The 18,017-nt window shown below is 42.7% G+C and overlaps 1 protein-coding gene across 1 annotated transcript in view; it reads right to left on the bottom strand.

Annotated features, from left to right (window-relative positions):
* The window catches only part of LOC134608431 (complement component receptor 1-like protein), a 59,162-nt gene that overhangs the window by 1,566 nt on the left and 39,579 nt on the right, over positions 1-18,017 (bottom strand). Inside the window, exons 8-9 of the mRNA XM_063451235.1 lie at positions 15,124-15,327; positions 3,196-3,420 (exon numbers count right to left, since the gene is read on the bottom strand). Coding sequence (XP_063307305.1) covers positions 3,196-3,420; positions 15,124-15,327 — 429 coding nt within the window. The remainder of the gene's footprint in view (positions 1-3,195; positions 3,421-15,123; positions 15,328-18,017) is intronic.

Raw genomic sequence — 18,017 nt, 5'->3', positions numbered from 1 at the left:
GTGCCCCTTTAAGCTAAAGTTGTTTTGATGTCTATAGTATCCCTTTAAAAATAGTTAAAATGAAAACATCCTCCAAATTAGCTTTGTTTCCAGTTGAGCAATGTTAGACTTAATATTGACATTTATTTAAATTCACTATGAATTCATACTATTCTCACTGTAGTAAATAGTCATGTAATTTTTTTTTTCAATGTTATTATTAAAAATAAGCATACAATGTTATTCCTAACAGCCAGCAGATATTTGCGTCCAAAAATTACCAACTAGTTTCCATGTTTTATGGACTACTGGGACTAATGACTCTACTCATTGAGAAGCCTCTTAATCTCAGCCATGAGTGCAGGTGATGAGGGTGTAGGGCAGGGATAAAGCTGCTGCAGCCGGGAAAGAGGAAGCAGGAGCCAAGGAGGACAGGAAGGATTGAGCCCTGTGGATGCTCACAGGCTCACTGGCACCTGTATAAGTATTCAGGTGACTGTCACATCAGTTAGCTCAGGGCAGCTAAAGGAAGGAGGAAGAAAACCTGTCTGGCTGGCTGACTGATTGACAGACAGGGAGGTGTTTTGTAACAGATGTATAAATAAAAGTGCCTATTTTTCAATAAAATGGTTTACTTCATAGACATAAAACATTTCAACTAACTGAAATACTGTGTGTGTGTTGTGTTATCCTTTAACAAGAATATGTGGCTCGATCGGTAAGCTGGTACAATAACGTACCAGTTTGTCTACAGATGGGTGTCATCAACTAATTCTAAAGAGGAGGAAAATAACTCGGCAAAATGTATGCAACAACTAGAAACAAAAATTCCTATAGAGAATACGTTTAAAATCCAAACTTTACTGATTTTTAAACCTCAATGCATCATTCTATTAAATGGTATGCACATATAGTGTTGGACAAAGCAATTTGTGACAAATATCGCAGAACAAAAATATAATAAAGTAAATGTTAGTGATAGGACGAGTGGGTTATATTGGATAGAAGCTGTCATCTGGGGATTCTGCTGTCGAAGGACAGCTTGGTCAAATTCATCAGGAGTTTAATAGATACACATTGAACCAGACAAATTGGAATATCTGGATATGCATACCTTACCAACGAACCTCAACTGAGTAAAGAAAGATTGATCAATCAAATTAGTCCAGAGGGAGTTAATTATATACACCGTGGACTGGACTAATACAGGTTTACAGTTATGGGGATTATTGGAGAGGATACAATGTACGTTAGGTACATCATTTAGTAACAGAATGTGTTTATATATGGCAGATACAGTGTGTATCAATTAGCACTGCATGGAATTTATAGCTGCTATCCTATATAACCTACTCTTCCAATCACCAACATCCACTTTCTTATTTTTTGTGGGATATTTATCACAAATTGTTTCGTCCAGCACTATATATGTCTATATATTTTTAGTCTTCTGACATTTGTTTTTTTTAAATCAATAAAGTTTAAATGTTCTCCTTATTCTTTATTTACATTTTTGGACTTTAGGTCTAATAATTTATATCTGTAGTTGCTGTATTATTCTTAGGGTTATTTCCCTCCTCTTGAGAATGCGATGACACCTACGGTATCTGTAGGCAATTTATTAGTCTAATAATCTCTATTTCTAGTTGTTGTGTAATGTGCTAGAATTATGTGAGACCACTTAAAAGGATATCACAACAAGACATCCGACACTGCACAATGACCCGAATAGCTGAATACTTAGTAGGTTTGTTTGAAAGGTTACTCTTATCCTTTAGAAAAAAAAATTATTTTCTTTTTTTTTTTTTTTTTTTTTACAGTTAATATGCCATATTATGCCCTATTCATTGGATCCTCCCTAAACTAAGCAATAAAACATGCAAATAAAGTCGTTGTTTTTTTTGTAACTTATCTGGAATCCAGCAGCGGGCGAAGCTCCCTACGCTGCCTTCCACGCCTTTTCCAACACGGAAGAGCTTTTGATTGGACCATTTCGCCAGCTCAGAGCACATGCTCAGAGCAAACTGATTACATCTATCGCTGTGCATGCATGTCATTTTTGCACAAATTTTATATTGGGCAGCCAGGAACAGAACTGTAGTGAAAGATGGGGTAGGAGCCACACTTTAGGCCTTTACCCGGCATGATTGGGGTCCTGGTGATCGTATATATAGTAATAAATATAGATTCCAAAAGAGAGCCAGCACTCAAGGACTTGTATGAAAAATATGAAGGCTTTTAATCCAAACAGTCAACGTTTCAGTTCACCATAGTGAACTTTCCTCAGGACATAAGCCTTCATATTTTTCATACAAGTCCTTGAGTGCTGGCTCTCTTTTGGAAACTATATTTTCGTGCAGTTGAGCACCGGGCCATTTAAAGGAGGAAAGCTGGAGTTCAAAACTTCTACTAAATAGTGATAAATATATATATATAGATATAGCGTAGATTGGATTAGCCGTAATAGTCCAGTACACAAGATGCCAAAATACCAGAGTATTGCAGTATGCAATATGCAATGATACCTTTTTTATTGGACTTCTGAAGAAGAGAGGGAAAACTCTTGAAAGCTTGTCTTTGAAATATTATGTTAGTCCAATAAAAAAGGTATCATTGCATACTGCAATACTCTGGTATTTTGGCATTATATATATATATATATAAAAATTAGTTTTACCTATGGAGCACAGATCAGATTGGCATGCACATTTACATGTTCTTCATGTTTATCTTTGAATTACAAGATAACTTTCACTTTCAGTGCCGTAGGGGCCCGCAGCACATTGCAGCATGAAAAGGTCCATTTGACCTTAAAGCTGGTCTCACTAGGTGTAGCATTTACGTCAGAAAAGCTGGTTGCAAATAGTTTGACAACCTTCCTTTGGGCCACTGAGCACTGGTTGCAGCTTTCAGTGGAGCTTGAAGCTCCCTCTAGGAGGCCCAGCTCATTGGCGAGAGCTTCAGCACTGCCAGGCTTAGCTCAGTGCTTTAACTAATGGCTTCACTGGAAGATCCACCCAGGATCCGGCAGGTACCAGGTAAGTTGTCAAACTATTCTAAAATAGTTTGACTATTTACACTGAAAAAACACCAGGGTATTCCTGGTACCATAACCACTACAATGTGCTATAATTCCCTGCTTGATTGTCACCTTACCACAACACACTGTTATCACAATAATATAATAAATACATAATATAGTAGTAAATAACTCACCTGGAACACAAACTGGGAGTTGTGGAGTCCATATATACCTTGCTTTAAGGTATTTATAATCACACTTACTAGTTTCACTTTCTTGAATTATAAAGCCAGGATCACACATTATCTGAATTGTGTCACCATTTGAAAATGCATGACCATCTATTTCAGGAATATATTCCTTGTTATTCTTAAGGATAACTTGTCCATTGGAAATAACTGGGGAACTGCAACCTAAAGCTAGAACAAAACAAATATCACTGTGTATTATATTTTACACCATGACAGGAGGCTTCATATTTTACATTATACTCTTTTACTAAACGCCAGCAGCAAACAGATCTTACACTAAAGAAAGAACAAAGATCAGCACAGTATACAAGGGCACCTCCTCTTTCTTTGATGCTCCTGCATGCAACAGGTCAGAGTATTGATTATCTCGATCATTATTTTATTGCTTATATTTCTTGATTTGATTGTATTAGTGCTGTTTTTATACCTTATCTGTGCCCCCTCCTGTCTACCCTCTGTTTTCGACTGTATTTCTCCCCCTCAGATAGGGGCCTTTCAGGCCTCCTGCTCCGTATTCCTGTTTTACCTCGCTTCAGTTAGGATGAACTTGCTTTCCCACAGGTGAGTCCTGTTGGGGTTATCCAACCTGCGGGGTTTACAGCAGGCACGCTAACTCTCTACTTTTAGAATTGGATATTTCTAAAGACTGTTGTGTTCTGAAGACAATCCAAAGCTATGTCGTGGAGTTTCATTCACCACAGCCTCCTCCTCCCCTCGCAGGGTCCTCATTGACAAAAAGATCTCCATGCTTTCCCTAAGGGTGGAAGAGGTCAATGGTGGCTTCTTCAGCAACATTTTCCTGGTGCGGAACAAGACCGGAGACTACCGACCTGTCATCAATTTCCATTTTTTTTGGCAGGGGCATCCCTGACAATTCACTTATCTTGCATTCGGTCACAGTTCTGCTCCATGGTGCTTCACAAAGCTTCTTTAACCTTTTGTTTCTCTTCTGCTGTCCAAGAGCATTTGATGCCTTAATTACCTGGCCAATTTACTGATTTTATGCAATTCTGCTTCTCAGCTGAGGTCTCAGACGGCATTTACTGTTCACTTTCTTGAATCTTTAGGTTTTGTGGTGAACAAGGAAAAAAAATCAGCGCTCTCTCCATTGCAGGTTATACAGTTTCTGTAATATCGCCCGCGGGTCGCACTTACCTTTGGCGCAATCCCACGTGGCGGTCTGGTGTACAGATGGCTGCACAGTCTCAGTTGGTTGCGCTCGCGGCCAGCATGACGTATGACGTCTGCCTCTGCGCATATAAAATATTTAAAGGGACAGTAGGTCCTATAATAGATAAACACAAAAAAATGTACAAGTGTATATATGGCGCCAACAGTGAAATATATAAAATATACAATGTTAGGTAGTGGCACCTTATTAGTGAATTCAGCTCTAAAACACTAAATAGAAAATATCAAACCAAGAAATAAAGTGTGCTGTGCCTTTAAAATCGTACCATACATTATCATGCAATTCAGATAACCAAATATCTGCAGAAAAAAGTGCTTAAATCCTGTGCAAATATTTTATCAAAAAAGTGCTTTAGTTTACAGTGCAATAACCTATCACATGTATGTGTAAACAGTCAATTAAAGTGCTTATTGTGCCAATACACTGTGACAATATAAAAATATTATATGAGGAATTCAACATGAAAGATAAAACACATATAGTGTAATATTGTTTAAACACCAAATACATATAGAGAACCAGTTATGTGCATAGCACTCACAAAAAAGGAGCAGGTAAAAAACTGCTCAGACTATATGCACCTTGAATATATATCCCAGCCTTGTATGCAGGAAAACAATGAACAACCAAACTCCAATGTGAAAAAACTTTATTCTTTATCCCCTTAACGCCGTTACGGCGTTCTATGCCGTCCCCATTTAAATGGGCTTTAAAGCCGTTGCGGGGGCATAGAACGTCGTAACGGCTTTCAGCCCCTGGAGCCTCCAACTACTCACCTCTGCCGCGATCCTCTTCTGGAGGACTGCCTGACAGCCCAGGCAGCCCTCCCATGGCAAATCATGGCCCCCTATAGATGGCTGTGGATCTGCCAGCAGGGAGACTGTCTGGGCTGTCAGATAGTCCCTCTGCTGGTGGGAGGTGTAAAAAAAACAATTTATTAAACATGTTTTAAAATAAAATACATTTGTGTGTGTGTGTGTGTGTATATATATATATATATATATATATATATATATACACACACACACTGTGTGATCACGGTAATTGGCCACAGGGGGAGTGCGATCTGCAGGGGGATCCTGCCAACAGGCTGACACATAGTAACTCTGATCGCAGTGACAGGCTGTCACTGCGATCAGACTTAGCAGATCGCGGTCACTGACTAAAAGTCCTCCTCAGTAATCCCAGTAGCCTGCACTTCTGGATTCCCATGTAGTAGCGTTCGTACTCAATGTAGCGTAATTGCGTGCTTATGTTACTACATACGGCGTGATTACACGTTTTGCCACTACTGGCTTCCTCAGATCACATCCTCCGCCTGTGTCCATCGTAATTTAAAGCAGCCCAGTGAGCGTGCCTCAGTTCATAAGTCCGATATTCTAAGTATTTGGTCATGTTATTTAAACACATTGTGCATATATTGGTCCTTTGAACGAGCCTCAAATTATAAGTCTGATATTCAGAGCATTTAATTGGTTATGTTGTTTAAAACCACATTGTGCATATATTCAGTGGTGTATCCTGGTTTTGTGCTGCCCTAGGCAGGACAAAACTCAGGCGCCCCCCTCCCACCCACGCCACCCTCACCCAACCCTCCCCCCCCACCCGCGCCACCCCCACCGAACACTTCCCCCGTCCCGCCTTCTAAATACACACACACACACACACACATTCACTGACAAATACGCATACACTAGGTAACAGAAACACACACACTAACAGACACACTCACTAGCAGACACACTCACTAGCAGACACACACACAGTCTAACAGACACACACACAGTCTAACAGACACACACACTGACATACACACACACTGACATACACACACACTAACACACACACACAGACCCACACACATACAGACATACACACACACACACAGACACACTAACAGACATACACACACTAACAGACATACACACACTAACAGACATACACACACACACAAACATACACACAGACATACACACACACACACAGACCCACTAACAGACATACACACACTTACAGACATACACTTACAGACATACACTTACAGACATACACACACACACACTAACAGACATACAAACACACTCAATCACTCACATATTTAGTACATTTTTTTTTTTTTTAAATTTAACCCCCCCAGCCTCCTTACCTTTGGGAAAGCTGGGGGGGGGGGGGGGGATATCTGTCTCCCTGGTGGTCCAGTGGCTGCTGGGCAGTGCGGGTAGGTGGGCGGCCGGCGAGGGAGCACTTCCTCTGAGCGGTCTGCTCAGCTCCCTCGCGCGCCGCAGAGTGATGCTGGGAGGCGGAGCCGGAATATGACGTCATATTCCGGCTCCCAGCCTCACTCTGCGGCGCGCGAGGGAGCTGAGCAGACCGCTCAGAGGAAGTGCTCCCTCGCCGGCCGCCCACCTACCCGCACTTCCCAGCAGCCCGCCGGCCGCCCAGCATGCCTTGTTAGCCGCAAGGCTAACAAGGCATTTGCCCTGGGCATTTGGGGGCGGCTTTTTTTGCCGCCCCCTGAAAAATGCCGCCCAAGGCAAATGCCTTGTTTGCCTTGCGGCTAATACACCCCTGCATATATTAGAACTCTACTTTGAATATGTTCCTTTCATGGAACAAACAAGGAAAAAATAATTAACCCCTTAAGGACACAGCTTCAAAAGGTTGTCTTACCCTTAAAGGACCACTCTAGGCACCCGGACCACTTCAGCTTAATGAGGTGGTCTGGGTGCCAGGTCCTTCTAGGGTTAACCCATTTTTTCATAAACATAGCAGTTTCAGAGAAACTGCTATGTTTATGAATGGGTTAAGCCTTCCCCCTATGTCCTCTAGTGGCTGTCTCATTGACAGCCACTAGAGGCGCTTGCGTGCTTCTCACTGTGATTTTCACAGTGAGAGCACGCCAGCGTCCATAGGAAAGCATTATGAATGCTTTCCTATGTGACCGGCTGAATGCGCGCGCAGCTCTTGCCGCGCATGCGCATTCAGCCGACGGGGAGGAGAAGAGGAGGATCGGAGGAGGAGAGCAGGAGGAGAGCTCTCCGCCCAGCGCTGGAAAAAGGTAAGATTTAACCCCTTTCCCCTTTCTAGAGCCGGGCGGGAGGGGGTCCCTGAGGGTGGGGGCACCCTCAGGGCACTCTAGTGCCAGGAAAACGAGTATGCTTTCCTGGCACTAGAGTGGTCCTTTAAGGACAAAAGCCATTTTTGCATTTTTTGCTGTTTGTGTTCAAACGCAATTTGCATCTCTGTCATTTTTTGCACCAACACATATTATATACAGTTTTTTAGAGGGCAAACAGCTTTAATTTGATGTCACATATACATAGCCAAGATCTCATAAATTATAAAGAATGCCAAAAAAAAAATGGGGGTAAAAAGTAATTAAAAATAAATTCATTTATGTGTCATGATTTATAGAGTACATAATATGTATAGGATTTCAGCTTATTTTGAAAGTTACAGGCCACAAAATACAAGGACTAAAATACAATTTTAATGTGAAACAATTTTAGAAGTTGGTATGTTTGTCTTGTAGGTTTAGTAGCCATCAAAGAAAACAAAATTGCCACACAAAGATATATATTTATATAAAGTAGACATCACAGGCTATTTACCTAAGGTTAGTTTGACACTTTTTACATAGCCATTTCATCGCCATTCTCTGCTAAATATTGGAGAAAAATTGTGTTTTTTCTCTATTTTGGCATATACACATATAACAAGGTTTTTGTAATGTGTATTCCGTCAAGCTGGTGTGTGCTATTCCTGCACAGAACCCCATATTTTGTTCAGCTACATCTGCTTAGTATAACGATACCCCGATTGCATGCCTTTGGCACTATTCTGTAAAGCTACAATGCCATATAAGAGACAATGCTATTTCAGTTTCTATAGTTAGAATTTTCGTAGATGGATTTGACAGGCCTATGTCTCATTTTAGGGTATTATAGCAGTGTGACTGTTCAATTAACCCCACAAAGGGCTTTCATTTGATAAAGCAGACACCCCAGGGTATCTTACATGGCCTTAACTTGTCACCATTTTTTCACCAATTTATGTCAATGTTTGTGGTGAGGGAAAAAAATGCATTTTTACATATATGTTGCATTTTTGCTCAGTATTTCTTACACTTGATATGTACCACTGTCATAAAACCCCCCAAATTATGCTCAGTTACATCTTCTGAGTAAAACAATATGCCCAATGTATGAACTAGACACTTTTTTGTGAAGTTACAGTGCTGTAAAAGAGAAGTGACAAGTTAAGGTTTTTAAGTGTGAATTTCCATGGAGGGTTTTTATGCGTCTATGTCCCACTTTAGAGCACTTGAGCAGGCTACATATTCCAACTACACCATAGAGGCATACCATTTCTTAAAGAAGACATCCCAGGGTATTTCAAAAGGCATATTTTGTACCTTAGCGTGGGATCATTTTTCCGCTAGCTTGTACCAAGTGTAGTGGCATAAGCGTTTTTTCTTCCTTTTTGACACACAAAGTGAGTTTGCACAGTATATTTTGCAAACCTTATGTGTGCCACGACTGTATAATACTTCATATGTTGCTCAGCTATGTCGACTGAGTACAGCAATACCCCCGTATGTACCTTTGCCAGATATATGTGGATGTTGAAGGAGCACATTTGAGACGCAACCATTCAGTTTGTTTCTAACTTTGAAGTTTTACGGTGTGTCCATGTTCCATTTCGGAGTAGTTTAGCTGGTTGGTTATTCAAACTTCTCCACAAACACATACTATTTATTAAAGAATACACGTTGGGGTAATTCAAAAGGCATATTTTGAACTTTAGCGTGGGATCATTTTTTTTCTCTGGTTTGTTCCAGGTGTAGTGGACATTTTTTTTACTTTAAAAGAACACTATAGTCACCTAAATTACTTTAGCTAAATAAAGCAATTTTAGTGTATAGATCATTCCCCTGCAATTTCACTGCTCAATTCACTGTCATTTAGGAGTTAAATCACTTTGTTTCTGTTTATGCAGCCCTAGCCACACCTCCCCTGGCTATGATTGACAGAGCATTTCAAACAGATGTAATTTACCTTAAATAATTGTATCTCAATCTCTAAATTGAACTTTAATCACAAACAGGAGGCTCTTGCAGGGTCTAGCAAGCTATTAACATAGCAGGGGATAAGAAAATCTTAATTAAACAGAACTTGCAATAAAGAAAGCCTTAAATAGGGCTCTCTTTACAGGAAGTGTTTATGGAAGGCTGTGCAAGTCACATGCAGGGAGGTGTGACTAGGGTTCATAAATAGTGATGTCGTGAACGGCCTGCCGAACCGTTCGCGAACTGTCCGCCTGGCTAACAATAGCGTGTTCGCGGCGGACGAACATACGCGATTTCCGGTCCGCCCCCTATTTGTCATCATTGAGTGAACTTTGGCCCGGAAGCAGACACATCCTGGGAGGGAGGGTCTGCTGCTGATTGGCTGGAATGTGTCTGCTGACTGTGAGGTTCCGGGCCAAAGTTCACTCAATGATGACGAATAGGGGGCGGACCGGAAATTGCGTATGTTCGTTCGCCGCGAACACGCTATTGTTAGCCGGCGGACAGTTCGCGAACGGTTCGGCAGGAAGTTCGCGACATCTCTAGTTGTTGGTGTAAATAATTTGCTTGTCATCTATATTTTTGTATGCACCGTGACTATTTTTTTGCTCATAATAAATATTCCTTTATTAAGTTCTGCCTTTGTCTGGTAAAGGATCACGTTACCTGAAGAGACTAATTGGTATTTTTGCAATTCCTTAAATATTGTGCGAATTTGTATTTAGTGGGTTTTAATTATTGATTTACCTGGGGCACCAAGGCACCCCATTTATAAATTGTCTTGGCGGTGGCAGCGTTAAAATAGTAGTAGTTATATTATTATGTTTAAGTGTGGGTGGTGTTATGTCATTATTTCCCATCTAGTGCAGACAAATAGTGTACTTTAACCCTTTCACCACCACAACTACGTCATGCACACTCTTGAAGTAGGGTGCGTTCGTGACAGCCTAGTCTTGAGTAAAAATAAAGTTTTGTGTGTTATTTTCCTTGGGAATGGCGTGTCCTGTCTGATTTGCTTAGGGATTCCAGTAACAGAGTTGTTGTGGCTGTTTTCTGGCTGCACTGAACCCAGGGACATGTTAAGAGAGAGCTAGTCATGAGAGCCACAACGGCCTTTGTAAAGGCATTAGTTTGTGGCAGCACAAATAGACGTTTCCAGATACTTGCCTGGTAGAGGAACAGAAAAGGCAAAAACAGAGGGGAAGATACCTGCCTGGAAGAAGAGAGATGCAGCATGGTCCGGTGGAAGAGGTCCTCGGCAATTCCAGTCAAGCTTCAGCAACTGGTTTTGAAGCGCTCCAGAGTCCCCTGGTAGCAGCAAGGAAGCTGACCTGGTGGATGAACTTAGTACAGAAGCTCAGTCATCAAAAGAAGTAGCATTTTTAAGAATATTTGAAATTTTGCAACTTGGGTCACATAAATGTAATGGATCCCCTATACTCCGGCGAGTATATCCGCTGTAGTTCTCACAAACCCAGTGAAGCAGTGATTATAGGTACTAATTCCTGAAACATCAGCCTAGACTTGATGAAGTGTAGAAACAAATGTGTTTAACCCCTTAAGGACAGCAGCATAGTACATCCCAGCCGTCCTGGGGACTTGCCTGCTCGCTGGCGATCCCACGCCGGCGATCGCGATGGGGGGACTTGCCTGGCATCCCAGGGAGTCCCCCTGCGTCTGATCCGGCCCTCCTGGGCCATGTGATCGCAAGATCCTTGCGAGGACCTCACGTTAACACGGACGGAATAGCCGTCCATAACAGTGCCAGCAGGGGGAGTGTCTGGAATGACAGGTAGTCCCCCTGCTGCCTGTAATAAAGTAAAATAAAGTTTTAAAAAGTTTACAATTAAATAATATATACTTGTATATATATATATATATATGTATATATAATCTAAGTGTGTGTATAAATATATATATATATATATATATATATACACACACATATATACATACATACACATATACACACACTTACACATACACGGTCTAAGTATATTTAAATATTAATATACATTAATATCAAAATACACGTAGAATACACGTAAAAATGAAAAATAAAAAAATAAGTCATTAAAAAATATATATATGTGAAATTTTGTTATATCAAAATACACCTAGAACGGATTTTTTTTTATATATATATATATATATATATATATATATATATATATATATCCCTATATGTAAATAAAAATAATTAGAAAAAATATATATGTATGTATATGTGTATATGTGTGTGTATATAGTTAAGATCCTGATGAAAGTTTCTGCCTCCTGCTAAGACGTTCCATATCAGATGGTGGTGCTGGTTGTTGTGGCGTGCTGACAAAGCTTTTCCACATTTCGGCCATTCTAACCCTGCCTTCTGAGGTGTTGGCGGTGCCCCAGCTGCGTTGGCGACCTCTTCCTTCACCTTGTACTTCCACTGAGCCCCCGGTGTCAGTTGGGAATGCCCTCAGCAGCGCGTCTACCAGCAGTTGTTGCGCAGGCACTGCAGCATGCAGTTGCTCATGTGTGCCAGGCTGCCCAGAGGCAAGCTGTCCTCTGTGGTAGGTGTATTGTCTGTTTCCTCCATATCCCCCCAGCCACACTCCAGTGATGCCCACGAGCTGCGTTGGGTGCCACCCTGCTGTGAACACGGTTCCTCCTCATCCTCAAGAACTGTGCCTTGGCTGGACAATTGTGTACCTGGCCTATGCTGGTGCAGGAACCCACCCTCCAAGCCACTGGTGAATGACTGACCGGATAACCGTGGAAATGACCTCTCTTCCTCCTACTCTTCCTCCTGTGCCACATCCTCTTCCATCAAGCGTTTTTTCAAGGAGACATAGAAGCGGGATAGCAAGGCTGAGAACGGCGTCATCGGCACTGGCACCTACACTAATAAGAGCTCATGTGACGTGCGGCACTATGTGACTCCAGCTTATATATAGAGCCTGGGTCACATGCTGCACTGGCTAATCACAGCCATGCCATTACTAGGCATGGCTGTGATGGCTTCTAAGGGCACACCAGTCAAACGCTTGTTGATTGGCTGGCATGCAGCCTTTCAGAATGCGCCATTAAATCGCCGAACACCGAACTCCAACCCGAACATACACTGAAATGTCCGTGTTCGGATCCGGGGTCCAAAAACTGTAATGTTCGGTACAAACCCGAACTTTCCAGTTCGGGTTCGCTCAACTCTAACCAAGACTATGGAGTATGAGAAAAAGTGAAGATCAACAGTGTTAAAAGCAGCAGAAAGGTTTAAGGAGAATTAGGACAGAATAGTGACCACAAGATTTAGCAACGATTAAATCATTAGACACTTTGGTCACAGCCGTTTCAACAGACTGACAAGACTCACTCGAGATAGGGCGGTAGCTGGATGGGGAGTTAGGTTCAAGGTTGGGCTTTTTCAGAATCGGGGTTACAGTTGCATGTTTAAAGGGTGAAGGAAAAATTCCAGAGGAGAGGGAGAGGTTGAAAAGTAGTGAAAAGCAGAGCAATAGAAGGAGACAGAGTGCAGATGAGATACGAGGGAATAGGATCAATGGAACAGGTTGTGGGGCAGAAGGACTGGAGCAGAGACCACTTCCACTGTAGCAGGTGTGAATGAGCGTAGAACAGCAGAGGGAGTGGGGTTGGGGGAGCTATTGGTTGGAGACAGAGAAAGATGAGAGATTGTGTTGTATGTATTAGTCAGTGTGCAAGTATGGATAAAGGTTTTAGGTAATTTGTGTGTGTGTGTATGAATGTATGTATTAGGCAGTTTGTGTTAATGTGTGTGTATATATATTATTTTCTGAAATCGGGGGCAATTGCAGTTCAGACAGCAGCAGGCCTGATATTACCGTCACACAGGCGCTGCCCTGAAGACGCTCTCTCACAGCCCAAGTCAGGCCTGACAGCCGGGACTGTCGCAGAGCAGTCTGAGACTCAGGTAAAAGCTCAGGGCAAGTGCTACCATCAGGTGGCCACCTTAGGCCATAAAGCCATGGGGGAGCAATATCTAGACTCTGGGTGACCGGCAGGAGGAGAGCGCACAGCCAGTCACTTCATGTAGTATAGCCGAGCCGACTGGTCCAAGGTAGAGAATCTTTATTCTCTACATGGTCTAAAAGAAAGTTCTAAGTGAGAGAACTGAACTGTTGGTCCAGGTAGAGGAAAAATAAGCTCCTCTACTGCGATCTGCTTGACCACACTACATAAACTGAAGTAAATAGGTGTGCAAGGGAAGAAGGAAGGAGGGTACACAAAAGAGCCTGGGGAAGGGGACAATAACACAGAGAGGGGGATGGGACAATGATATACAGAAGGGCTGGGGAAGGGGACAATAATACACAGAGGGGCTGGAGAAGGGGACCACGACACAGAGAGGGGCTGGGAAAGGGCACCATATGGAGGCATTATGACAGCACTTGCAAGCTACATAAAGTGAATCAGCTGATCATTAAGTTTAATTTTAGTTTTATGTATCATCATATAACAATGTATGAGGGCGTGTTTTAGTGGGCATGGTTTTGGGCATTTCATCCTTGGACACAGGCAACAAGATTTCTTGGGCCGGTTGTTTGTTTATCAAAATGTCCTACCCACGTCACTTCCGTGAGGGGTATCATCTGTCCCTTGTGCTGAACATGCACGCTAGCACTCATAATTGGCTTGAAAACCTGATGGAGGCTGGGAGCATGTGCGAGACCAGTGCATACTCCCATTGATGAGAAATCAGCTGGACTGGGAACTCCTTCACAGCAAAGTCCTGGAAGGTTTTACACTTACATTATAGTTCGTGCATTCACTAAGCACAGGACATGGGACATTTAGGGTTAATGTTGGGGTTAAAATTAGAAGGCATTTTTTTATTTAGAGATTAGTGTACCAAGGGAAAAACATTAAAATTAGAATTATGGCAAGGGTTATTTGCCTTTTACCCCAAAGGGTCAGGGTAAGGAGCGAGAGAGGTTAAATTTGTGTTTTTAACCCTCACTTAACCGTAAATGTCCCATTTGCCTGTGCTGTAGTAAATGTACTAACTTAAATTGTCAGTGTGAAGCAAGCATTACTTACTTTCCAGCACCTTGTTCCCAGAGTTCCCAGTCCAGCTGATGCCTCATCATCGGCATACTCCCAGCCTCCCTCATATTTCCCTACCCCAACAGGAGTGCTAGCGTGCATGTGCAGCACAGGGGACAGATGTGGGTAGAGAAGTTTTACGGGGTAGGGGGTTTTGATAGAACACCAGCCCAGAGAATTCGGAGGGATCACTTTATTTCAGACTTCACAAATAATGGAAATATTTCAGAGCCATACATGAATAACATATGCGTTGTAAATACCAGACATTGTGTACTTTTTGTCTTTTGTGTATTTACACCTCTAATTGACATTTTTGATGCTATAGCTTCCTTTATCTACCTGGAAATATAAAATAAAAGTACAGTTCATATATAAATTGGGATAGTGGTGATGGACAAGTAAACAGAAGAAAAATATTCAAATAAAGCAATGTTTTGAAAGAAATTAAGCTGTAAACCTGATAGAAAATCTTGATTTGCACAAGAATATATTAAGTTCTCTATTAATACCTATATATTTGTGTTCACAAAAAAGAATGCACACTTACATTTCTCACAGATAGGCACAGCAGGACTCCACATGAAATCAGATCCACAGGTTATTTTATAGTCTCCTTTTAAGGAATACCAAGTATTACATTTCATTTGTATGGTATCCCCCACATTATATCCTTTTTCCAAAGTATCATGGAAGGATGTTGGGGTTCCAGTGGTATATCCATTAATCAATGTAGGTTCTTTACAGTAGGCAGCTGAAAAGAGCAGAAAATTTATTTTTTTTAAAAAAGTGTGTGTATATGTATATATATATATATATATATAGCGCTTATATAATCTTTAACAGCTGTTTGTGATTGGTTTTATAATTGGGATTTGTATTGGCAATTATCATTGGCATTCTCAGTGATGTAAATCCTCTATACTTTGTGACACCAGATGTACTCAATATCAGATAAGCAAACATAGTCAAAGACAAAATACATAGATCTGCCTCTAAAGATCAGAAAAGTCAAGGGACAACTGGAATCAGTTATGATGACAAGAAACATGAATTCAACAGTAAGCTAAATAGATGAAACATACTGCTCTGACAAGAGTCTGCAGGGTTTTTGCTAAATAGAGAATTTAAGGTAAATTCAAATTGAACTTCAAATTTAAGGCCAGGGAAGAGAAACTGGAAGCATAGCTGACAGAATTTTTCTATTACGGTTTGTCCATTTTGACCGCAAAACCCCTTAAGGACACATGATGGAAATATTCCGTCATGATTCCCTTTTATTACAGAACGTGTGTCCTTAAGGAGACACTACGCATTCAGACCACTTAATATCAATAATAGGACACAGGATGTAGGTTAATCCTCGGAATGAAACCTGTGGACCAGAGGGTTACATGCAGATACCATACTCATCCTCTTGTAAGAGGTGTTATTGTATAGGTAAATTTACACTATAGCACCGAGACCACTTAATCTCATTGAAGTGGTCTGGGTCCAGAGCCCCTGTTCCCTTAACCCTGTAAGTAAAAACATTGCAGTTTTAGAGAATGTTTATATTACAGGACTAAGACTGCCTCTATTGGCTTTCTATCAGACAGCCACTAAATGCACTTTCTGCTGCTTCATATAGTATAAGGTCCTCAGCGCTAGAATCAGGTAAGTGTTTTAAACTCCTTCATTGCTGGGGAGGGGAGGGGGTGGGAGTAGTGGGATACTATAGTGTTAAGAACACAGTTTTGTATTGCTAACATTCTAGTGTTCCTTTAAGCGTTGCTACTTTAAAGTCTTGGTATGAACCTTTCCATTCTCTTTGTTTTGTTTTAGTTCCCTTTGTATTCGATTCATTTAACCCTTGCAGAGCTGTTGAGCAGACAGCCTGTAGTATCTGCATTCAGGACCAAGGGAGAGTGCACAGCTTAGCGGACAAGGGCACATGTATGAGTGTGGGAATGAATGAATTATGATTGGCTGTTTATGTGTGGGAGTGTTGGATGTGAGGAAGTAGGCGGTGAAAAAGTAAGCTGACATCAGTTCCACTTGGGATCCGGGCCAGCAACAGTTTGAAATTCCTCCTGTTGTTTGGACCTGTTGGTGATTTCGGCCTGTGACATGGATGTTGAGGCCATCCGTTCAGCCCTCAGGGCTGAAGCAGCAGTGGACGGTGGACGGCAGCTCTGCCTACTCCAGCCCCAGCCGTCTGGCGGTGCGGTCTCCCCTACCCGCGGTGTGGCTCCCCCTGTTTCCATTCCCGCAGCAATCCTCCCTGGGTGGCCGCGCTAGCGCGGGTCAGCTCACCCACCCTCTGGCTCGTCTGAGCTCACGTGCCCCTCCTCGAGCCCAGTATGGGAGTCGCAGCCCGGGCCAGATTTAGCAACAGGTCCATGCACATGAGCCACATGGCGCGTGGCATGCATCTCCTGCAGTTTCCCTTTTTCTTCTGCTACCCCTCCTCCTCTTTTCTCTCCCTCCCCTGCTCAGCTACACCTGTCTGGACTGTTCCTGAGGCCCCCTCCTCTCCCTGTCCTTACCTGTTTTGGCAGCCTCTTGATCTGGGGTGTGGGCTCACTGACTCTCCACTACTTCGTCAGGCTAAGGGTACAGTTGCCGGATCTGTCCAGCAGTTGGCGTCTGGAGCTCCTGTGAGCATAAGAACCACAGTGCAGTCTCAGGATTCCATTTCCCAGGTGTCTGCTCCGACTTCCAGGGGCGCCACCAGGTTGGAAATTAGGACTAAGTGGGTTTATGTCGGAATTGCGGGGTGTCCTTTCTCAGTGGGAGCGGGGTGCGCTGATGCAGGGGCCCCAGGGGTTGGATAGTCAGCTGCGCTCTGTGTGGTAACTTCTGTCCCCGTGGCGGGTTCACAGGCAGGTGGGGTGGTAAGCTTGGTTCCCAGAGTGGCAGTTGGTTGCGGGTTGGCGGCCCCCTTGGTGGGTTGGCGGCCCCCTCGATGGTGAGCAACCCTGGGGATTTAGAGGATCCAATGGGTGTTGTGGACGTGGCATAAGGGGCGCCGTATATCTGCTGGTTGGGCGCCCTGGGTTTGCATCTGAAGCCGAAAATTAGGGAAAAAATCTGGAAAGGGGAATTTGTCGAGATATTTTCACTGTTGCCCTTGGAGGACAGTCCTCCTCTGGGGTACAAGAATGGGAAAGAGTCTGATAAAGATAAGGAAAAATGTTGCTATGGGAAGATTCCCAAGTCTTTCGGCGCCATTTTGGCCAGCGTGATTGGGGAGAAGGCATTGTTCTGTTATCAGGACACCATATGGAACGCTTGTCATACTTATGGTGGCCAGGGTTGGTGGCTATATGACGAGCAATTTTGTCGACGGCTCGAGGTTCGCCCCTCTATATTGTGGTATTAGATGGACATTGGCCTCTGGCTCTCCATCATGACTCGCCTGGTGGCGCACCAAAGGGGGATTTCGTCCTTTCTTTGGGGGAG

This window comes from Pelobates fuscus, chromosome 1 (assembly GCF_036172605.1).
Source record: "Pelobates fuscus isolate aPelFus1 chromosome 1, aPelFus1.pri, whole genome shotgun sequence".
NCBI classification, from domain to species: Eukaryota; Metazoa; Chordata; class Amphibia; order Anura; family Pelobatidae; genus Pelobates; species Pelobates fuscus.
This window is presented reverse-complemented; position numbering and strand designations above follow the sequence as displayed.